General features: G+C 49.7%; 1 protein-coding gene across 2 annotated transcripts in view; it reads left to right on the plus strand.

Moving 5' to 3' along the window:
* The first annotated feature begins 2,800 nt into the window (after nt 1-2,800).
* GDNF (glial cell derived neurotrophic factor) overlaps nt 2,801-24,245 on the plus strand; it is a 29,036-nt gene continuing 7,591 nt past the window's right edge. The window contains exons 1-2 of one of the 2 annotated variants that reach the window (XM_027092668.1): nt 2,801-3,336; nt 8,332-8,508. In XM_027092668.1, the coding sequence (XP_026948469.1) occupies nt 8,358-8,508 (151 nt within the window). In that variant the 5' untranslated portion in view covers nt 2,801-3,336; nt 8,332-8,357. The remainder of the gene's footprint in view (nt 3,337-8,331; nt 8,509-24,245) is intronic. The other variant, XM_027092669.1, reaches the window with a different exon arrangement.

Genomic DNA, 24,245 nt, shown 5'->3' on the forward strand with positions numbered 1-24,245 from the left:
CTGGGCTCCACTACCCAAGAAATTCTCATTTAACTGCCCAGGAATAGGGCCTAGGCATGGGTACGTGTTTGCAATTCTTCAGGGTTTCACTGGCCATGTAAAGATCAGACCTGAGCACCTCATATATACCTCTATCACAGCATTTACCACTTTACACTATGATTACCTGTGTCCACATCTCCCTCTCCTTAGAGATGGTAAGCGTACGGAGAGCCAGGAGTTGTATCTTATTCATCCTTCAGTCTTGTAGTAGACAGAGGTTTGTTAAACTCCAAGTGCCTGCCATTAACACGGCTACTTCTGGGGGCCCAACTCCTGTGGAGGGAAGGCAAGAAGGAACTCTAGGAAGGTGGCCAGTCTCTGAACCACGTAACCCAACAACGTGAACATGGGTGATTAGCCCGGGAATAAGCACCTGACCAAGGGCTGCTGAGCTGCAGGGTATCCAGTAACCCGTATGTCCTGACCCAAAAGCTCAGTCCATTTCAAGCACCTAGTTAGTGCCCAGAGGGCCAATTAGATCCTTTCACTAAAGGAGTTTAAATGTGAGATCAACAGAGAGCTGAGCAGTTGGTAGCAGGAGCAGAAGCCAAGAGACACCCAGAGAAAAACAGAGAGAGAGGAGCTGAATCACCTTGGCGGCTAAGCCTGTTAGAAGGGACGGCAGATGCCTACGGCTCAGGGGGCAACAAGATAACCCAGTCACAGAGCCGGATCCTGAATGACCTTCCAGTTCCTGAACTTCAATCCAGTTTTCGTGAGGCCTGGCCGGGTGGCCTTTCCGGAAGGCTTTTCGGAGACACGTGGCTGAGTGGTGGAGATTCCGGTCAGCCTTCCTTCCACAGGGAACTCCCATTACATAGGGTAAACTCAGTGGTATTTGTGCTTTGCAACCCCCCCAAAAGCCCAGTCAAGCACAATTCCCAGGAGCTAGCACTTCGCCTGGCACATAATGAGCACTAAATCATTGCAGGTGCTTGGAAGGCATGACCACCCTCAGCGAAAAGCCTTCTGAAAATGATGAAATCGTTCGTGGTAAGAACACTGACTACGGTCGCCTTCGAATTCCCAAAACAATGTTCAACTAGGATAAAAATATTAAGCTCGTGCCGTTTCCAAGTCCATCTACATTTCTACTGTAATCTACCAAAGAAGCAAATGTCACATTCAGCGGAACTACAGTAGCATCCTCATTTCAGCTAAGGTATGTTTGAATGACGTGATTTTCACTCCGCTTAATCTTAAATCACAGTAACCTTAGTAAGAACAATTTCCCTCCCACACTAGCTTCACTGACAAACCCCCAAAGTAGTTGATCTTTGACTTTTAAGAAGTTTAATAATATAGGATCTCCCCCCCACGTTGCCACACACATTCCCCCTGTCTATCGTCCGTATCAGCTACTCGAGGAACATGTACTCCCCAACAACCGGATGAGTCATAAAATAAGAGGTACATGGATGTAAACTGAGCCTGTTTACGCTCTCCCTGGCCCCAACTAATAAAATAAAAGAGGTCCCACTGAATCCAGGTCCAGTGGCTTCCGGAAAACAGGTTTCTGCTTAGCAAAGACATACATTACACAGTATATTATTTTAAAGGTAGAGCTAATTTCATGCCCTGGGTTAATAAAACGGATTTATGGGGAGAGTCATGTGCAGGGTGTGTAAGGACTTGCCCTCCTCATGTCCTCTACGAAAGAAGGCTCTGGCGCTTCTGGTGGTAAGCAAACCAACAAAAGGAATTCCTAAAAGGTCTCACAGATAACAGGCATAGGCGCTGGGCCCCTGCTCACTGGAAACGCAGCACCCAAGGGAGTGCTCGCTTAGGTTTCCATCTGCATTTTCGAAAATCTGGATGAAAGCAGGTTTTAGTCCAACCTCCCCCGACCTGTTCCTGATAAAGTGATCTTACGCCTCTGGAATTGGGATTCTGAATGTATGTGCCTACCCTACGTCTGGTATTATATTACAACAGCATGAAAATGGAGCCTAGGACTGAGGAGCGGGCCAGCCTCAGAAGCCTTCTTCATTGCCTGCCCTGTAATACATGATATGCAAAGCCTCTGACTTCAGCCAGCAGATATTTGGAGACCGTGTTGGCCCTAGCATGGGGACTAAACTAATGTGTGTTTGGGTCAGAAAGCGAATCAGAAAAGCTACTGGAGGGCACGTCACGGAGTGACAGCCCTATAAATTCTTCCCCACTCTCAGCGTGCCCTGGCAAACACTCGGCTTCCCTCCCCGGGCCGCTGCACATCTCTCCTTCGCAGTGCTAGGAGAACTCCGGCCAGCAGCTGTTCTCCTCGCCACTGCCTTCTGCCCTGCAGAAAAGCCAGAGGGCTAGACACCCGAGGAGGAAGGAGAGGCTTCGACAGGCGCGAGGAAAGCCCAGGGTAGCCCTCTACCCGACAGAGCCCCGGCTCAGAGAGCGAGGCGCGAGGGCGAAGCCGGGCGCGGGCGCCGCGGCCAAGTTCGGATTGCTCCCTTCGGTTCGTCTGCGCAGAGCTCCGCACATTCCTTCGGATCTACCCAGCGAGGAGGAGGCGCGAGCCCGGCAGCGTCTCGACGCGCTGAGCGCTCTCTCCCTGCACCCCGGGGAGGGGCGCCTCGCGTCACCCACTCGTACCCCGAGCCCCCGCCTCGGGAGCTCGGGCGCCTCCTCACTGTTCTCCGTTCCCTCCCCGCCGCCGCTGACTTTAGACCCCTCCCTTCACGGGGCCCCGCGCCTCCCCTCCCCCACCCGGCCCCCCGGACCGGGCTCTCAAGGACCAGCCTGCGCTCCTGGCGCCCTCATGTCTTCACGGGACTCTCGGCGCCGGTTGACGTGGTGTCTCGTTCGGATTTCCAGGCCAGACCTCAGCTCCGGCGGCAGCATCAGCCCGGCGCGTCTCGTGCTCCCAGGCGCTGCGCCCCGAGAAGGCGCAGAGCGCGGCCGCCGCCGCTGAACCGGCCGCCGCGCCCCCCGCCCGCGCAGCCCGGGCTAAAAGCGCGGCGCGCGCAGCCCTGCCACCCCCCACCCAAGGCAGCGGCGGCTGCTCGGACCTCGGTTTCTGGGGGTGCGGGGAGCCGGCGGGGGAGCTGTCTGCATCCCTCGCCCTTCTCGCGGCGGCGGCGGCGGCGGCGGCGGCGGCGGCTGCGGCGGCGGCGGGAGCCTTGGCCGCCGCCTCCTGTGCGCCCTTGCTGCCCCGAGCAGCCCCAGGATTGCGAACTCGTGCCCCTGACCTATCGGGCGGGGCTCCGCGCTCCTGCCCTCGGCCCGGATGGGTCTCCTGGCTGGGACTTGGGGCACCTGGAGTTAATGTCCAACTGGAGGTCTGCGGAGACCGGATCCGAGGTAAGCAGGGGAGCGGGCCTGGCGGAGCGGGCCTGGGGGGAGCGGGCGGGTGGCGCCCGAGTCGCCAGCGGGTGCGTCGGCCTGTGCGGCGCTGGAGACAGAGGGGGCGCGGCTGCACCCCAGAGCAGGCGGTGAGACTAGAAAGAGGGGACACTAGAAGGAACCGAAGCGCCGAGCGGGCAGAAGAGAGAGAGAAGTGGAACCGGGGAGAGGCTGGGTTTGCGGAGGGGCAGGTTGCCTTTCCTCGTGGGCAAAAATCTCTGGTGCCCCTGCTGCCTCTGGAGCGGGCATATCCGACAGGGGCAGTTTCCCTCCCCGACTCGGCGAGGTGCTCTTCCGTCAAGTCCCGGGAAGGTGCGGGACTGGAATCGCCTTTGAACCTACCACGACCAGAGTTGGGTTCTCTGTGGACGCGCAGCTGCATAGATATCATTAACGGGAGTGTAACTGGGTTTGGTCTGTTCCAAGGGAAAGTGTAGGCCCCGGGAGGGACTGCTGCAAAGGTGCTGAGAACCTAAAAATAGAGAGCTCACCTCCTCCGGCGTGGTCTTGCAAATCTACATTCCTAGCCCTGGTCGGAACCCAGTTGCTGGCACTGTCCTAATGCCCGATATCCCACCTCACCATCCCGGTCAAGCTTAAGAGACGGGCTTCCTGAACAGTCCAGGACCAGGGCCTCCGCCCCGAGCAGACTCTTGAACCTTCTCAAGGTCTCCCCTAAGCCATCTCGGTGATGGGTTGAATGACTTTCGTCTGTACTCTGTGCCACCTCCCCCAGTAACACCCCCGCCACCACCCTGGCACAGCCTCAGGGCTGATTTCGCTGTCGTTTGGTTTCCAGACCCACCGGGTGAAAACGAACCCTCTTCGGGGCGGGGAATGACTCCCGCCGGAACCCCCAACCTCCTGACGCCTCCCTAGTTTCGGGGCTGGCACACGCGCCCGCAGAGCCGACGTGCGCGCCCCGGGGGAGCTGCCCAGCCCCGCGCTCGCAGCACTTTTGCTCATTGGTGGGGACAAACACAACTCTTCCGAGCCCTGCTGCGGATGTGTTAGAGCGCACTTCACTCTTCCGCAGTATATTTGGGGGGGAGTATAAGTGGTTTACAGTGTTGTGTTAGTTTCTGCTGTACAGTGAAGTGAATCAGCTATATGTATACATATATCCCCTCCCTCTTGGACCTCCCTCCCCGCCCCCATCCCACCCATCTAGACCATCTTGAATATACACTTAAGTATCCCAAGGAAGAGATGCTGCTGCTAACCTGACGCACGCACCTCTTCCCGCAAAGCCCTGGCCCAGCCGCGACCAGGTCTCGCTCTCACAGTTTCGCCACGTCTTCGCTTCGGCAGGGTTCAGGGACAGTGTCGCCTTTTCAACAAGTGTCAGGTGTTCGGGGAGCCCGCTGCGTCGCCAGCCCACTCTCGCAAGGGGTTCGGGTGCCCCTGGGTCTGGCACCCGGCCTCGGGCCCTTTAACAGACAGACCCCTTCCCAGACTGTCTGCAGAAGGCAGCGCTCATTCTTTTTCCTACTCTGGTCTTGGGCCCGACAGAATAAGTCCTCCGTCCGTCCAGGACACAAGACACAGTTAAGAAAAGCAGTTCATCTTTTCAGCAACTTCTGTCCCTATCCCAAAAGAAAGCCCCCGAGTTACAGCACGCCGCCACCCACCCACCCCCGCCTCCCTTTTCTCCTCCTGAGACCTGGATCTCGAAGGCAAAGCCTAAACAAACCTCCCAGCCTGCCAGACACAAGAAGGCGCGGGGGCACTGGCGGCGGGAGCGCTCACACGCGCTGAAGCTGTCACTGTGACGCGGGGGAGGGGGGGAGTTCAAAAAGCAGGTTGCCGAGAAACCAGCTTAAGTGAGGTGGGTAGAGAAAAATTAGTGAGGATGAAGAGGGCTAGGAGCCTGAAAAGCAGGGATGCTCGTGAGGACATCCGAAGTTCCGGGGGGGGGTGTAATTTGCATTTGGGGAAGGATTGTAAGGGGAGTGCTCGTTCATCGGTTCTATGCTTAAAATGACAACGCAGCCCCAGCCGCGTGGGCGCTCCAGGACTCCGGCGGTTTCTGGTGCCCTCTGGTGCTGGGAACCCAGAAGCGCCCCACGGCGAGCGGCGGCTTCTGCCGGCACTTTTGGCTCTTGGGACGTCGTTTCCTCCCTGGACTTGGGGACCACCAGGTGCCGGCGCCCGCGACGCTCCCCTTTTGCCCTGCCGGGCGCGTAAGTCCTGGGTGTAGAGGGGAACCAGCCTGTAGGGTACGAGGACGGGTGCGGGGGCACCTGGCGGAGCCGACTTCGGGAGGAGAGCTTGGTTATCGCACGTGGCAGCGCGTTCCGCAATTCGCGCTCGTAGCAAAGGCGGACGGTTGCGGCAGAAATACGTCGGACAGATGTGCTTTAAGAAAGCGATAAAGAGACCATCAGGGAACCCGCGGGGTGTGGGGGGTGTGTGGGAAAAACCTCTGCGTGGACCGCTGTGAATGCGAGCCGCCGGATTCCCTCCTCTTGCTGCGCCAAGCAAACACCGGGAACTAAAGAGCCGCTCCGGCTGCAGCCTGCCCCGGCGGTGCGCAGAGGGAAGAATGCGCCCTCCCCGTCCGGGGGAGGTGGGAGAGCTCTTTTCGTGGCCTGCGCCGCACCCGGCCGAGGGCGGGAACCGGAGTCGGGAGCCTCCTTTGGCGAGGCGGGGAGTTTTCCGCTGAACTCTTTTGCCAGCTTCGCCACACTTCTAATTGAGGATCTCCACATCCAATTTAAAAAGCCCTCCGTCGGCCAAGCAGGAAAAAAAGGAAAAACCCTCTTAATGCGGAAGGGAAATCTAGTGCCTCTGTCGCTTCCTGCTGGCGGCCACCGCGATTTGGGATAGCGCATTAATCCCGCGCCTCCCCGCCCCTCAGGGCCGCCAGCCAGTTCGCACGCACCCGCGAGCGGGCCCTGGGCGAGGGGGCGGGAGGCCTCGCGTTCCCCAGTCCTCTCTGCTCGAGCGCCTCGCTGGGCTCGTTTTGCACGGCCTGGGTCAGGTGTTGCCTGGGCCCCCGCGCCCCAACCCAGAGCCTTTCCTTTTCCCCGGGTCTGTAAATCAGCCAGCGGGGCATGGGGCGCTCGGAGCTGCAGGTTTTCGGAGTTCCTAGTCCCTACAGACTCCCCGAGCCCAACAGCTGCATAGCGAACAAACAGACGCCCAAAGGATGGAAAATGCATTCGCCTCCGCAGCGGTGGGAGGTGGCGGTCGAATGAAACGCTTCCCCGGGTGGCCTGCACCGGAAGCCGGGCGGGAGTTCTGGGTGGAGATGGGGGGCGGTTGCTGGAAGGGAGGCGGGCGCTCCTGGCTGCTAATGGAGAGGAAAGGGGCCAAAGTTTTTGTTTTTACCTGGAAACTCTTACTCTCTCCCACGGAGAAAGTTCAAGGAGATTTTCCTAAGAATCCCTTTTATTTGGAGGAAAGAGGGTAATAACTGCATGAGTGTCGTAGCCCTTGGAAACTGAACACTGGCATTGGGAAGGCACTGGGTCACACCGCACCCCAAGGCGCCCGGGTCTCCCGCCACCTCCTAATTGTGTGGGGCTTGGCCCCGAGTTGAGGGGGCTTTCTTCTCACCAGCCCCCTGCTGCGTGACCCTCCTTTCTAGGGGTGTGCGGAGGGACAGACCAAACGGAGGCCCCTGACTCAGAGGACCTGAGCCCCACCGCGCGCCCTTTCCTGGTCTAGTCCTTCTGGTGCCCGTACTCCTCTGTAGCGTCCCGGACCGGGTGCAGTTGTCCAGGAGTGACTGTGACCGGGCGTGGGGAGCTCGCAACTCCTCTGCAAGGGGAAGGGATTTAAGGCCAGAATCTCGCAACACTGCAAAAATAAAGAGGGCGTTCGGGGACACCACGAACATTTTCAAGACAAAGGCAATCCCTACCTAACAGTAACGCTAAAGCACTTATTGAGCGCTTACTTTCTGCTTGGCTAGGCCTTTTCCTGTGTTAATATTCATAACCTTAAGAAATGGAAGTAGTATTTATTTTAAACCCAGTTGAAGCTTTGGGAAGTGAAGTAACCTAACTCAGATATTCCCCGGACAGCCCCAAAGTCTCCAAGTCCCTACTAACTTCTTGTTCCGACGACAAAACACTAAGTTAAATGGGAGGAGGAGGAGGAGGAGGAGGAGGAGGAGTAGAGCTTCCCTGATGGCGCAGTGGTTGAGAGTCCTCCTGCCGATGCAGGGGACACGGGTTCGTGCCCCGGTCCGGGAGGATCCCACATGCCGCGGAGCGGCTGGGCCCGTGAGCCGTGGCCGCTGAGCCTGCACGTCCGGAGCCTGTGCTCCGCAACGGGAGAGGCCACAACAGCGAGAGGCCCACGTACCACACACAAAAAAAAAAAAAAAAAAAAAAGGTGGAGGAAAGCGTGGGCGAGGTTAGTGGTGCCGCTGAGCCTGCCTCTGCCTAGCTGAGAGCAGGATCAGGACCCCCCGGCGGTCCCGCACTTGATTTTATTCCTAAAATAAAAGGCTGGTCTCTTGCTTGGGTCCAGGGCTCTTCCCCGGGGCCTGTGGGAGCTGCTGGACGGGGCGGGAAGCACAGGGTGAGGGTTGCCCGGTCGCCCCCCAGGAAGCGGGGGCCGGGAAGCGGGGGGGGGGTTGCGCGCCAGTGCTGGTGTCGTCGTGTTGGTACCGGCGGGGGCAGCGGCGCTGCTCGAAAATCCGACCCCTGGGATCCGGTGGCGGAAGAGAAGGGCACTTGTGGGATGGCCGCCAGGGAGGCGCACCCAGGAGCGGGGACGAGCAGGCGGCTGGGAAGGAAGGAGGATGTGTGTGTGTGTGGGGGGGGGTGGGTGCCCGGGGAACCGCCGGGCTGCCGCGGTCCGGGAGGAGGGCGGTGCCGAGTTTGGAGGGGAGCCCCGAGGACCCGCCGGGCCGAGGCGCCTCGGGCAGCGCAGCGGCCCTCGGCGTCCAGGCCTAACGCGCTCTCCCCGGTTCTCTCGCCCGCCCGCCCGCCCGCCCAGGTGCCGCCGCCGGACGGGACTCTAAGATGAAGTTATGGGATGTCGTGGCTGTCTGCCTGGTGCTGCTCCACACCGCGTCCGCCTTCCCGCTGCCCGCCGGTAAGAGGCCTCCCGAGGCGCCCGCCGAAGACCGCTCCCTCGGCCGCCGCCGCGCGCCCTTCGCGCCGAGCAGTGACTGTAAGAACCGTTCCCTCCCCGCGGGGGTCACCCCACCCGCCGCTCGCACGCACCCCAAGTCAGCCCCGACCGCAGTGTGGCCTCCCGACCCAGGGCAGAGCCACGCTGGCGCCGACGCCCCCTCGCGGTTCGTAGCCACCGACTGGTGCCCCAGGACCCCAACACCTAGTCTGTATGTGGCACGCGCTGGTTTTGCCCCGCAGAGGGGCAAACATTTTTCTGCTGCTCATTTAGCGTTCCGAGGAACAGCTGTTTTCCCCAGCAGTACCACCACCACCACCGTAGGAGAACACGCAGTTGTCCCCTTTCCTCTGCTTCCCCATCACACATATACACACCCCCGTTTTTTTCTTCCAAAGCCCTCTTTCTCTGGGTGTGCCTGGCTGTGCTGAATTCTCCATCCTAAACTGCCCTTGCAAGGGAAGAGGCTGAGGTTTCACAAAACCAAGCCAGAGTCGGAGAAAACACAGAAGGGCCTTGATTTCCAGAACAAGCATCTGGGCAGTGTCAAATCTGTTCAGAAAAGTTCCAGTTCTAGAAAGACAACGATACATAGTGCTAGCTGGGGCTAGGGGGAAAAGAAACAAACCATCGTTCACTCCACACATGACAATGGTAACTCTTAAGAAAAGACCAGGTTATTAATATTAGGAAATGAGTCTGTGATTTGCCTCTCAAAAATGTCTTAGCAGTTTATCAGGGCACGTCAGCTATGATTTGATATAATTTACCCTCCGCTCTTGAGAAGTTTATCTACTGCATAAAGGAGAGTATGCTTCATCACAAGTTAGAGATTATTGGGGAGGTACGTAGCTAACAAAGGTAGCAGCAGAGAGTTTGCACAACCCCAAACTAAAGCAGTAGTGAGCGTCACCATAACCACTCACCACTCCCGTTACCCTTCAAGCTATTTTGCATTTGAAACATGCACAGTAGAAAGGGTCCCAGAGTCAGCTGTATGCTAGAGTCCCCCAAACCTATGGCCTTGGGCTAAAAATTGCCCAGGAAATGTGATGTGTTTATCTTATACTTAATTACAACAATTAAAGCACCCTCTTCCAGAAGTCCCAGGGAAAAGAAAAAGTGCATTTTTCTAAGGCAAATTAAGACTTCAAGAGTGACTTAGGGTAGGAAAGAGAACACAGTTGATCCCTTGAAATTGAAGGAACTGTTCCAAGAGTTTCTGTCCATTAGTTGTATAAACCTATTTTTAAAGGCTTTGGTTTCAACCTCGAGTTTCCATCTTAGCGTGTACAATGTTTCCATCTTAGCGTATACAATGTTTCTGCAGTAGAAACTTAAAATGCCCTTTAGTGCCATTGTCTTCAGAACTGTACCCATGAGGGCTGAGTAAGTGGCTTTTCATTGGGTCAAGCAGCCTAGATCAGAGGAACAGGAACACAGTGGAAGGTAATAGTTTTCTAACCAAGACATTCTGGAGAGAAAAATGACTGTGCCTGATTGTGAAGCAGATTAATTCATGGAGGTTTAATTAGCATATCAGTATCCTGTCTACCTAGGCTTATTTAATGCTGGCTCCTGGTGCTGGCTCTGCTTTGGGCTAATTCTGTGACCTTGGACAAATTACTTACTACAGAACTCAATGAACGGTTTACAGCTATACAGTAAAGGAAGGCCTTTCCACTCCAAAATGCCAATGACCGTGAGATTGCCCCCCCGGAACCCCCCCCCCCGCACACCTGCACACTCCACCCTAACCTTCCTTTGGGAAAAGACTCATAAGAAAAGACCCCTGCTCACTGGACTCACCTGGGGAACTTTAATGACTGTTGATGCTGGGCTCCACCAGGAGAGATTCTGATCTCATTGGTTTGGGTCGTGGCCTGGGCATCTAGATATTTAGATGTTCCCCAAGTGAGTCTAATGTGTAGTCAGGGTTGAATCCCTATGGCTTGATAATACCCTAAGAAAATCCGTGCCTCATGTAAGGTACAGGCAGTCACAAAGCAAGCAAGGTAGCCGTAATCCTACTGATGGACAGCGGTAGCTGGGGGTTCTGGGGAAAGGGAGATCACTTCCCTTTTCCAAAAGTGACACTAAGTCATCAATGGACAAGATTCTGACCACTGTGTTTACATTAGAACCAGCAGAACACAACTGATTCTGTTTTACCTATCGGAAGACCCAATAGATCCTTGAAAGAGAAATGTTCCCAAAGAGAAAGTGAGCTGCGTTCTAAGCCAAACTGACTCCTTTCCAGGTATGTTCAATTCGGTAGCAAGCTGTCAGTGCGGGGAAGGAGGAATAATGACAATGTGCAGACTTTGAACACTCAACCAGTGTCAACATGCTGACATTTATATCCTGCACTGTACGCCATGCAACTGGTTAAGGCTTATGTAGAAAAACATTCAGTCACTCGTTTCATTTGATAATAGAAAGTACCGTAAATACTGGTACCCTCTTCTTTTCAAATGCTTGTAACTTAATGACTGAGCAAAGGCTCGTTCATGCCACCTTGAGTCATTCTGTGCTGTTTAAAGGGGGCTGGACTGCACCCTGTCCACACACACACCTTTGAGGTTGCGTGTATTTTGCTGGTTCCAATATAAATGAAACAGCCAGAATTCTGTTCCTACCATTATCATGAGCTGAACCAACAAAGTAGAATTCATAACTGGCTCACTTGTTTGCCTAGAGGTTGACAATAAAGTTCATGGACTGTGGCTGCCTCCTGTAGCAACTTTGAACTTGTCTAAACTCAAAGACTTATGATTTTCCCTTTGGGGCGTCCAAGACTTTTCCCTTTCACTATCTTTGGTTTTTTTTTTTTTATTTTGCTTTTTACCCATATCTTCTCCAAAGGGCGATTAGAGCAGGCCTGAGGCATCTAGAAAGCGAAACTAGAAGGTGATACGCACAGATGTCATAGCATTTTAGAGCCCAAAGGTACTCCTGTGGTCCCCAAGCCTAAAGATGTAAAGCAGCTTGTCCAAAGTGCCAGAGTTCCATGATGGCAGGAGGATGGTTTTTAAAAATTTGTGATCTAAAAGCACGTATTCATTCAACAAGTAATTAACGTGTGCCTGTATGTGCTAGGCACTGTCCTAGGTGCTAGGGAATCCTTGGTACACAGGCAAAAGCCCCGTCCTCATGAAACGAACTCTCTAGTAAAGGTACAGTGTGTGGTGCAATTTGGTAGCTTTGTAAACTAAAACTAAACATGAAGAACCTTGGGCTGAAAAGGTGGGCTTTCTATGTGACCGGAAACCAACTAGAAGAAACACTGGGCGTTCTTAAATTATTGCAGGTAATCCACAATTTATTGTAATCTAATGGGGTTATATTCCACTAGTTTGGTAGCAAGTCACACATTTTCCTAGAGAAACCATCTTACAAATCAAGCTATCAAGCTCCCAGACTAGCCCACAAAAATCTATGTAAACCCTGATAGAACTGAGATATAATTCACAATATTATTGGGCTAGAGTCTCTTCCCAGGTTGCTGGGTCCCCTAATCTGCAGAAGGAGGGCATAGAGCAAATCATGGAGTTTTAACAAGCAAGAGCTCACGTTCACACATTCAGATCAGTCTATGGTTTGGATCCCAGTCTTGCCACTTACCCAGCTGTTACTTAACAGCTCTTAAAGCGCAGTTTCCTCATCTGTAAAATAGGAATACTATTCATCCTGCCTCCGGGGGCTGCTGTGAGAGTTACACGAGATAATGCTTTGTAAAACCTGTGCCCCATAAACAACGAGTGTACTTGCCACCCTCCTCCTTGCGGCATGCACCCAGTGAATGCCTTTTCTCCCGACACAGACTTTCACTTCAGCCCCTGCCAAGCCATTGCTCTAACTGGTGGAATTTCAAGCAGCCCCGACAAAGCATGGAGAGTGAAAGAAATGCAGGCCTTGCAGGGAGGCTATTTTGGGCCCCAGAGACAGTCAGTTGGTCAGCACGTAGGCGGGCCAGTCTTGCCTGGGATTCTGCCCCCCGGGGTCAGCTCCCCCTGGCTCTTCCCAGGTTTCACAGCTCCTTCCCTTCCCCATTCTCTGAGCCCACATAGTTCCTATGGAATTGTTCCCACCAGATTCCCATGGTCATGTTAGGAAGACCCTCTTCCTCATGGGAAGAAGAGGATCAGGGCACACTTAGATCCTTACAGGTAGGTGATAAGGGGGCTGTGAGTTGGAGGCTCCCTGTCTTGAGATAGAGGATTTCTGTTTTAAGTGATCCCACCTGGATACTTAAGATGTGTCACAAACTCAGCAAAACACAACTGTTAGTGAATTTAGTAAACTTTCAGCCCATGGTTCTTCGGCTAAGAAAGCTTCTAGCTTATTGCTAGAAAGCTTCTAGCAATAAGCTGGTTAAATTTTAAGCTTTCAAATCTAATGTTGTGGGTTCAGAGTTCAGAATAAATAAGTGCCGTCCACCTATTGCTTCTTCTTATTTTAGGGACTATATGAATAGATGATACTGTAATAAAGTCCCTAGGCTGAAAAAGGGCTCTGCCACTTGGGATGGGGGTCCTGGAATCAGGAAATCGCATGTCAGACTTTTAGGAAGCACTGATTTCTCACTTGAGATGTGAGACCAACATCTCATTCTGGCCTCAGTCTGAAGACCTATTTCAAACTGTTGCTGTTTAGAGAAATCTATTTCAGGCGTAATTTGAATTGGCCAGTCGTAGGACCTTAGGCCGATCCAACAGCCAAAGAATTATTCTCAAAAGATTCTACTTTCACTGATAGAAAAATAAAAGCTATCTGGCATTTTCCCCTCCTAATGTCCCTTTCATCTTTGTTTCTTTAGCACTTAATGGTCCATAGCCCCTTTATTCAATTAAAACACATATTCTTTCATTAATCACTTGAGCTCAATCAGGAAGCAAGTATTAAATATCTTTCATGCTCTAGGTGCTGTGTGGGCATCTAAAAGGCAAAATTGTGAACTTAAATAGCTTATGATCTAGTTGTAAACTACGGATAGGCCGATGGGTGGGTGGGTGGGTGGACTGTCAGTCCGAGAGATAGCTATGTCTACCAAGGCATGTATGTTAGCTGTGGTCATGGTAAGAATCCCTAGCAATGAAGTCATTGGGATTTGGAGATTATAGCAGGAAAGAATTTGGGGGAGAGGGGGGATTTGAGCTGGTACTTGAAAGATGGGTATTAGGAAAGGAAGGGAAAGGGAAAAGGGCACATTCCAGACAAAGGAGAAGCAAAGGCAAATTTGTGATCACGATATGGGGAAGGGGCAGGTGGTGGATACAAGGAGGAGGCCAGACGAGTTGCCAAGTACTGAGAACAGGTGGCGGGAAGTAGTGTGAAATTTAGGATATCTCTGTAGGTGATACCCAGATTATGAGATACTGTAAAATGCAGGAAAAGAAGGTGCTTGCTCTGTTTCTGATGGCAGCGGGGTGCCGCTGGAGTGTCTCAAACAAGCAGGTGGCGGCGAGCAGGATCTCACTGCAAAGCCTTCTTGCTGCAAAACTTACTCAAGTCCCAAGCTTCACGAGTCTATAGCATAGGCATAGTTTTCATTTTGAGTGTGCCCTTATTTTTAAAGTGTCTAGGCATAAGCACAATTGAATCAACCTGTTAATCCTCAAATAAGTGAAGAGCTACAAATAAAAACTTAAGTTAGTATCATACAGATGAACGTATTTATGAAACAGGTGTGTTAGTTTCTACTTTATAACAAAATGAATCAGCTATACATCTACATATATCCCCATATCCCCTCCCTCTTGTGTCTCCCTCCCACCCTCCCTATCCCACCCCTCTAGGTGGTCAGAAAGCACCGAGCTGATCTCCCTGTGCTATGCGGCTGCTTCCCACTAGCTATCTACCTTACGTTTGGTGGTGTATATATGTCCATGCCTCTCTCTCACTTCGTCCCAGCTTACTCTTCACCCTAGCCATGTCTATTACAGGATGTTGAATATAGTTCCCGGTGCTATACAATAGGACCTTGTTGTTTATCCATCCTATATATAATAGTTTGCATCTGCTAATACCAAACTCCCAATCCATCCCTCCCTCTCCCCCCTTCCCCCTTGGTAACCACAAGTCTGTTCTCTATGTCTGTGAGTCTATTTCTGTTTCGTAGATAAGTTCACTTGTGTCATATTTTAGATGAGATTAGATCCCACCTATAAGTGATATCATACGGTATTTGTCTTTCTCTTTCTGACTTACTTCACTTCTTATGATAATCTCTAGGTCCACCCATGTTGCTGCAAATGGCATTATCTCATTCTTTTTTATGGCCGAGTAGTGTTCCATTATATATATATATATATATATATATATATATATATATATACACACACCACATCTTCTTTATCCATTCATTTGTTGATGACCATTTAGGTTGTTCCATGTCTTGCCTGTTGTGAATAGTGCTGCTTTGAACATAGGGATGCATGTATCTTTTTGAATTATAGTTTTGTCCAGAAATATGCCCAGGAGGGGGACTGCTGGATCGTATGGCAGTTCAATTTTTAGTTTTTTGAGGAAATTCCATACTGTTTCCCACAATGGCTGCACCAGTTTACATTCCCACCAACAGTGTAGGAGGGTTCTCTTTTCTCCACACCCTCTCCAGCATTTTGTTATTTTAACAAATAGGTTTTGCATATTGTCCTAAAATCGAGTAGGTTTGAGCTGTACTGGACAAGAGGAGATGTCATTTATCCCCGTTGTACAGATGAAGCAATGAGACCTAGAGTTTTGCTCAAGGTCACAAATCCAGTAAGTGGTGAAGCCAGCAAACCTCAAACTTCTAGTCCCAAAGCCAATAATGCTGCCTTAACACAGACTGCTCTTGTATTAGTAGATTAAGAAAACACAAACCTTGGCTTGCTAAAAATGTATTCACTAACTGAAACATGTATTTCTAGGAAAATCAATGAGCAAACTAATAGCAAGAAGCAAGGAATATTATATTTCCTTGAGGCCCTTTCTTTGATCCCTGTTTGGGCTGCAGTGGGCCTAGGCTCATATTATTACTGGATATTTCGAAGTCTAAATCAGGACATTTTAGGGAGAGAAGCATGTATTTCTCCGCACGGTCCTATAATATCGATGCTTTTTGCAATGAGAGAAGGCTCCCTAACTCTTCGGGACAAAGTGAGGTCTCCTAGAATACTTGATAGGCTGATGGCATTTGGGAGGCCTTCGAGAAGGCACTTGCCCTCAGGTGGCTTCTGTTCCGCCCAGGGAAGGAAGCGTCCACTTGGGAAACCAAGGGTGACTGCACACGTGCCAGAGTGATGGCCTCTGTGGGAACAGGAGTGGGTGTGCACACACAGATCTTGGGTCACTATTGGGAATCAACTGCTTAGCTCAGTAGAGACAAAACCCACTTTTGTATGATTGTATAACTGAGCATGGTTTTTTAAAGTCTTCAAACTTTTTTGCTTGCAAACCTACAAAATTATGTTGAAAAACTATTGCACACTTCTAAAGTGATATCTGCAGTTTTATCACAAGTTTAAATAGTTGCAGCAGATGTAATTTCCAGCCCATTTGGGAACTAGATATGTGCTTCAAATCTATTTTTGGCAAAACCCTGGAGCTGCAAATGTAACTTATTCAATTCGTGGAAAATTATCAAACAAATCAGCTCAAATAGTTTAATTTTTGGTCAGAAAAGGTCCAACTTCATTTTCACTTCAAATGCCCATGTTAGTATACATCCATGACAAGCACCACGCCTCTGGATCCTTATTATAAGATGAAAGATGGATGGGTGGATGGACAGACAGGCAAATAAAGCACCATGCCTTGCCGTGAGTGCCTGGACAGAATGAAATATGGAATCACCTACTTTGATTCATTCATATGGGACTTTTTAGTAAGTGTTCATAGTACAATGAACACCCATGTCCCCTTTTCACCAAGACTGACCTTTCATTAGCATTTTGCTTCATTTTTTTTTCCCTAAACCATTTGAGAATTACTTGCAAACATAACAGTCAGTAGTTCAGCATGAACCTTCTAGGAGCCAAGGACATTACCTTATATAACCACAATTCAGTTATCAGTCTCAGGAAATGTAACATTTACACAATACTGTTATCTAATAGGTAGTCCATATTCAGATGCCCCCAATTGTGGCAATAATGTTCTTCATAGTTTTTTCCCTTAATTGAGAGTCACAACTTGCATTTGATTGTCATGTCTCTTTATTCTCCTTTAATCTAGAGTTAGCTCCCAAGCCTTTTTTCCCACAACGTTTTGAGAAGTCCAGACTGTCTTGCCTGCTGTCCTGCAGACTGCCCTTCGGTTTGCATTTGTGTGATTCTTTCCACATGATTAGATTTAGGTACACATCTTTGGAATCCTAAGTTCATGATGACGTGTCCTCACATCATGAGTCACCGATACTAGTTTATCCCAAGGAGCCATGCACGCCTGAACTGTCCTTAGAGGTGTCTATCCACCAGACAGTGCCTCGTGGTAAAATGAGTGAGACAGGCAGGAAGGCAGAAGGATGATTGTGAAAGGAGAACTGGCTGCAGGAGTATTCGTAGGTGGACCAGTCTTAGGACGCAGCGCATGTGGAATTTGAGGATCTGGACATTGATTCTCTTAAAGCTGCCCGTAGACTCTGTAGAAAGTCCTCATGTAGCCCCAGAGAGATACATGCCACAGTTTGAAGACACCCATCTATGCCGTGGTGGACACAAAATATCGTTCATGGGCTGTGGAGTCAGCTGATGTTTGTGTGGTTAACTTGGGGGCATTTCTAGGAAGAGAGAAGAGGCAGCCCAGACTCCCAGGACAGGCCTGCACCTCCCGTCCGCAGACCACCATGCCGGGGCCTCCAGGCCTTCTCCTCCATGCGACATGCTGGACGAGCAAGGGGCCAGTGTCTGCGTCCCCTTTGTCCAGAGCCAGCAGAGTTAGTCTTCACGCCACTGCCTCCAATGGAATGTCAGTGAAGAACGGGCACAGACGTGAAAACCATAGGGACTTACTTTTGGTGCCATTTGTTAAGTACTTTCAGGCGCTGAACCGAAAATTTTCTTCCAATCCTTGTAACTCTCCCCATTTTCAGGGGAGATCGGGGCTGCACAGGGTCAATCAGCTTAACCAGACTGGACCCAGGAAAGCCTGAGGGAACACTCACTCTTTTGACCACACCACATGACCACTTCCTGCCAGCCCACCACTCTCCTACAGAACTCTTCTGGCTACGTCAGCGAGGAGAAAAGTCAGGCGTGGAGGTTTTGTGAATGCAGCTGTTTTTGAATGGTATGTCTAGCTAATTACCTGAAGAGTCTTCGAGATTCCAGTAAATTCATCCACCAAGGGGTAGAAAGTCCCTCCTCACATCTGACCACAGGAATCCATCAGGCAGGCTCAAATGATAAAGAATACTTTTCTTTCACCCCCTTTATTCTCCTTTCAGCTTCTTCATCCCTCCTCTTCTTGCCCAGGTCCCTCAGGCCCTTCGAGTTCCTTCTACCCACTTTGCAGGTGGGCCCACTGGGAAGGGCCCAGGGAAGTTGAATGCAGGACCCCGTGGAACCATTGGGGCCTCTCAGGCTGCAGGCAGGGCTTTGTGGGAAGGAAGAAGCCAGGTTCTGTTGCTTTCCAGGTTCCTTTGGGGTTTCCCCTCAAAAAACCACCTGCCTCTGAGAACACCTCAAGGGATTATTTTCCCAAGGGGCGCTTTGTATGCGTCATTGTATTGGGTAACTTTCTCTCCCTCCCCTGTTAAGTGTTTTATAAGGGCAGTAGCTGGGCTCCTGGTGTGCACTCCAGCGTGAGGTGTTTACAGCTGGCTGGGGTCTGCTTTTAGCTCGCACCAGGTGTTCATGGATTAGCTAACAAATGGACACCCTATTGAGTGTTTTCCTGACTTAAAAGCAGAAGAATGGACCTCTTCCCCTCAGGGGAGCCATTCTGTATTACCATAAAATTATTAACATCACTATAATAGAAGTATGGACCACATAGGTGGAAATCAGAGCAGGGCAATTAGAAGCTGAGTAACAAAATGAATGTAGTCCAGCTTTCCTAAGTAGGTTTTTGGCTATTTGTATTTATAGAGTAATTTCCATTACAGTGATGACAAGTTTTCTCAGTTAAATTGTAGGATAAGTAGTCAAGACATGGTATAGCTAATAAGTGTGTGCGATGTTGGTCAAAGTAGGTGGAGGTGGTCACTAAAATGGCATTCTGGTGGGCAAATGGCCTTTAAAAGTACACCCAAGGCTTCTTTTTCTGTATTGTGAACTGGTTGGTCTTTTCTTCTGTCTTGAGAGGATCCAGAAATGCTTTTTTAAAACAACAAAACACTGGTGTTTTCACAACGCAAATACTTTTCAAATAAACCCGTGTCATGTTTTATTGCCGGCAAACCACTGGTCATGGAGAGAATGCCCTGGTAGCTCTGGCAGTGGTCACAGTGACTTAGTAAATTGCCTCAGCTGGTGATTGTTCATGGGAGAATAGATGCTATGGACCCCTCTTGAAGTTAACCCAAGTCCACTCTGACCAGGATGGTCTGTGTAATGCTACATGAATACTCTGTCCAAAATAGGAAAGTAAGGGTGGTCATCACACGACGCGGGATGCCTCAGCATTCCAGTACTTAGGGACCCATGGGTGCCTGATTTTAATTAGTTCAAATAAGTGGCAAAGTCAACACTTTTAAATAGTAGCAGATGGCAGAACTTCGAAGTTTTCAGAGAACTGCAACACGCTCCTGAACTACCACCACACGTTTCAGAGGTCGCTGAAGGTCAAATAAAACACAAGCGTCAAGAGCCCCCAAGGCAAGCTGTGGGGCTCTTACAGTGCATTAGGTGGCAGTTGCCGTGGATGAGTCTAGCCTTAGAGTCCTAAGACCAAGCAGCAAAACCAGAAATGAATAAAATAGAGATTTTGAGAAAATGGCAGTGTTGCCATTTGGGTGAGGGAGACTGCAGGATTATAGCATGTTGGTGTCCGTGTCCTCTCAGAGGTCACTGGCTCCTTCTCTCCCTTTACAGATGGAGACTGGGGTGTAAGGATACCTCCCACCAGAACCTGGGTGCTTTGAGACACAAGTATAGGGCCCTTTCTACACACCTCTTCACCTCCTAAATAAGACGTAGGAAGATGACTTGATGAGTTGAGAGGCACTTGGTTATTTCAGGTGTAACCAAGACGTTGAACCAAGAGGCAAATGGAAAAGGTTGAGAACTGCTAGAACCTAAAATACCTCCTATGGGGTCTCCTGGGGCCCCTGATGCTGGCGGTTAGCAGAATGCTGCTGGGGCATCAGCAGAGGCAGTCCTCTCCCAGACGGGGGTGACACCAAGACTTAGACTGTCCACATCTTAGGGCATTAGCACTGGGGGAAGGCCCCCGAGAGGGGCTAGCCGACCTCAGAAGGGTTCAGTGACTAGTCCAAGGTCACAGGCTGGGCAGGGACTGACCCCGGACTGGAATCCCAGGCTCTGTCCTCTCCAGCTCTGCAGTGAGACTTTATCGCTTGGTGCCAGCGCGAGTTTGAGGAGCTTCCGGAGACGGGGCCTCTCTGTCTGAATCTGCCACCGCCCGTGGCTGCCGGTTTTCCGGTTTTAACTGGGAAATTGCCAGTTCTGCCTTAGGGTGATACGCCAGACCCAGGATGTGGGAGAGCTGCCCCTGAACGGCATGCTTTTCCCTTTCTGGAGACGATTTACTGTATTCTGTGGTCCACGGCAGCCTAACTTTAGAATCTACTCAGTGTGCCTCAGTTCACGCTGAACTTTCCAGTAGAAGGTGTATTTCTCACTTCCTGTTCTGAATGTGGTAAATGCGCGCAGGTGAAATCACCACATCTTCCAGAGTAAGTTACCACACACCCGACACTAGGCAGGCTGCACCGTAGAGGCATTTTTACTTAAAAACAGATAGGCAGCTTGGAGCCCTAGAGCAAGTCTGAGCTTTGAAACCAAAACCAGCTGAGTCTACATTGATGAGCCAGGTGGCCTTGAGCAGATAGATATTTACCTTCTCTGAGCCTCAGTTTCCTGATCTGTAAAGTACAGATAAATAGGCGACCCCGGCTTTAGCCTTGCAGGGATGTTGTCAGGGTTAAAATTCATGCTGGGTGGCATCCACCCCACCTTTGCACTGGTCATACTAAGTGCATCAAGGAAGCTGTCATTTCAAATAGAGGATGATGCATATTCTTGGTAACGTGGGGAATTTTAAAGGTAAGACTCCATCATGTAGTTCTCATAATACTGCAGTATTAGTGAAAGAAAATCATGTTCGTACATTACTGAAAAGTAAAAACAGCATTCTAAAGAATGACATCAGTTGGGAATTTTCTTGAGCGGTTACATAAATCTTAGGCTGATCTTTTCATGTAAACTGCACGTGTATATACACATATATGTTTGTATATATGTGTGTGTATACACACATACACACAACTTCTCTTTTTTATATATTTGGTCTACAGAGCAATTTGTACTTTACCTGGGGTACAGGTAGGCAACGAATATCAGATTAAATGTCCTCCCCCCCCCTGGGGGGGTGGGTTCCACGTGCCTCCTTTTGCAGACAGCCTTTCAGGAGAGGCTCCGCAGGCACAGCATCTCTGGCCTCACACCCAGGGTCTAGCCCACCTCAGAACTGGGCACCACCTGGAGTGAGGGCACCCAGGCGCTGATTGAAGCTGTGCCTCTCGCCTGTGTGGCCTTGACCTAGGCAGTAGGTCACCCCTGCAGACCTCAGCATATTAACCCTTGCCCTTCCAGTACACAGAAGCTGGATGCTTTCCGCTGGAGTACAGAGGTGGGTCCTCCCCAGAGCGAGAAACACCTGGGCCTCCTCTCCAGAGCCTCTGCATCCTTGAGGCTAGTTCTGGCTCCTGTAGGAGAGGCCCACTGTGCGTGCTAGGGTCCAGCCCTCTCCTTGCTGGGGCCCACCCCACTCCGGGTAAGGGGTCACCTCCTCACTGCTTTCTACACAACCTTGCGCTGCCTCCCTCATGGGCCCACAAGTCAAAGACAGGCTGAAAACTGGCTTAGACACCCAGCCAGGCCGGGTGAGGAGGGGGACAACCCAATACGAGTATAAAATGACCCTTTGATTAAAATACAATTAACCTGAAATATATATATATACATAATTAACCTGTACTCTTTTGAAGAGCAATCTGACATTTAAAAGAATACTTTGTCCGCTAAATGCCAGCTTCGCCAAGATAATGTTTTGAATTATGTGCTTCTTGGTTCAGCTATTACAAGGAGTACTCCGAGGTCTCACCATTGTTGCTATAAAAACTCAATTAACTCTACCAGAGAGTCAATATCCCAGGCCTTTGTTCCTGAGATAATGTTACTGTTTTCCCATAATCGAGGGGGGCAAAGTCTCTGCAGTGAATGGTTTGGTTTGTTCCCAGAGTCTGGCCCTGTACAAGGTTTCATTTGTTTAAATAACATTGTTTATACAAAGGACACATCAAAGTTAAAATATTTTAAATAGAATAATGCCCAAATATTTAGTTGCACCCTGAAGGATGACTTAAATGCATTTGAGCGTTTTAAGTTTTCGAAAACTTTAGCTTCTAGATGTCCATGTTTTCCCAGATCTAGCCTCCAAGTGGGTCTGGGAAATGGTCAAGTGTTTGACTTACTTTTTAAAAACGATGCTCCTCTTTTGTGCTTGGCAAGTATTTTACTATCAAAGTTCATACTAACGAGGGCCATTTGTGTAGCTGACATACTGCCAAGCCCTTTATAGGATAAAGAAAGTGATATGCCATTAAGTCTTAATTTGGGGAACTAATCCAAACCCAGCCCCTTTGCTGCCCCTGGCTCAGTGAATTCCAGGAACATGGAGGCAGCTGGGGGCTTCTTGGTCCCCCGGGGAGTTTACTTGCCTGAGCCAGGTGTGAGGCCTCTGCAGAGACCCTAAAGATTGGCTCAGTGGGGGCATGGCTCACAATGCCCCCGCCAAATGCCTAGTGTTGATAACTTGTGGTCTCTTTAGAAATGAACTCAGTCAGCAGCAAAAGGCCTGGGATTAGGAATTCAGTTGGAAGAGATAGGCCAATTTGCTCTGTGGTTTGGAAAATATAATGTTGCCCTTTTCTAGTTTCCAAAATTCATATCCATGTAAAACTTTCAGCATAAATATGTATTTTTTCCTCTATTGTTCAAGAAGGAGAAGAAAGGGGGCAGGGGGGAATCCCTTCAGTTCAATAAGAATCACCTATGTCCTGAACCTGAGCCTTAAATAAACATTTCCACCTTAACGACAATGTATGAGGGAGATGTCCCATCAAAAGCAGTCCTCATTACCTACACTCTCTTTTTATTTTTATTTTTTTTATTTTTGGCTGTATTGGGTCTTCGTTGCTGCGCGGGGGCTTTCTCTAGTACGTGAGTTGGGGCTACTCTTCTTTGCGGTGCACGGGCTTCTCATTGTGGTGCCTTTGCTTTGTTGCAGAGCACGGGCTCTAGGCGCATGGGCTTCAGTAGTTGTAGCATGCAGGCTCAGTAGTTGTGGCGCATGGGCTTAGTTGCTCCGCGGCATGTGGGATCTTCTCGGACCAGGGCTCAAACCCGTGTCCCCTGCATTGGCAGGCGGATTCTTAACCACTGTGCTACCAGGGAAGCCCCTACGCTATTTGGTTTAACACATCAAACACAGATTGACTGCTTCCCAGGTGCCTGGAAGCCTTTTAATTCAGGCCTAATGATCCATTCACCACCTCACCCAAAAGCATAAGTGGCTGGTGCATTCACACTGCTACACGCATCACCCCAAAAAGGCCAAGCAGAAATTAAAATAAAGGAACTAAACGTTCTCATAACAAAGGATAAGTATGTCCCAAACATTATTGAGGACTGCTGATACTAAAAATTTATTTGCTAGTTATCTGAAATTCAAATTTAACTAGGTATTCTGTATTTTATCTGGCAAGCAAAGCCAGTGGACAGAGTCATGTGGTCAAAATGTCTTAAAAAGGAGGGACAACATTTTTCCAGAACTTTGAAAGTGTCAGGCAATAAATAAGAACATTATAAATGCTGATTCAAATCATCATTATAACCCTAGTAATATAAAATTATGTAATTTATCATGTTATATAAATTAATGAGTCTCTAAACCAGTGTAAGTTGAACTTTTGTAAGTCAAATGTTTTCCCATTCGTTTATGTTAAAATTTTAGTAATATTTCATCCTCATTTCTGATTAATCCTCAGTTGATTCTCAATCAGTTTTAACTTCCATGTTCCCAGTTTCTTAAGTTAATGATCTATTCAGGAGTTCTTGAAAAGAGCCAGGGACCCCATCATGTGGATCCTTTTGTAAAACAGTCTCTTTAGAAATTTGAAGACTTTTTTTTTCTGTACTTTGACTAATCACCCCTAAGATACCAGGTTTAGAAGTTTAGACTTCTATTCAAGCATGGGTTTTTGAAACTGAGCACACCTAATTTCCTCTTTTATAGCTTATTATTGAAAAAAAGTCACAAATAGCATAAGCAACTCATTTTTCGAAATAAGTAGTTCATGTCTTTTTTTTTTTTTACATCTTTATTGGCGTATAATTGCTTTACAATGGTGTGCTAGTTTCTGCTTTATAACAAAGTGAATTAGTTATACATATACATATGTTCCCATATCTCCTCCCTCTTGCGTCTCCCTCCCTCCCACCCTCCCTATCCTACCCCTCTAGGTGGTCACAAAGCACCGAGCTGATCTCCCTGTGCTATGCGGCTGCTTCCCACTACCAAATGTAAAACAGATAGCTAGTGGGAAG

This window comes from Aethalodelphis obliquidens, unplaced genomic scaffold (assembly GCF_003676395.1).
Source record: "Aethalodelphis obliquidens isolate GAN/ISIS:26980383/991018 unplaced genomic scaffold, ASM367639v1 scaffold80, whole genome shotgun sequence".
Classification (NCBI taxonomy): domain Eukaryota; kingdom Metazoa; phylum Chordata; class Mammalia; order Artiodactyla; family Delphinidae; genus Aethalodelphis; species Aethalodelphis obliquidens.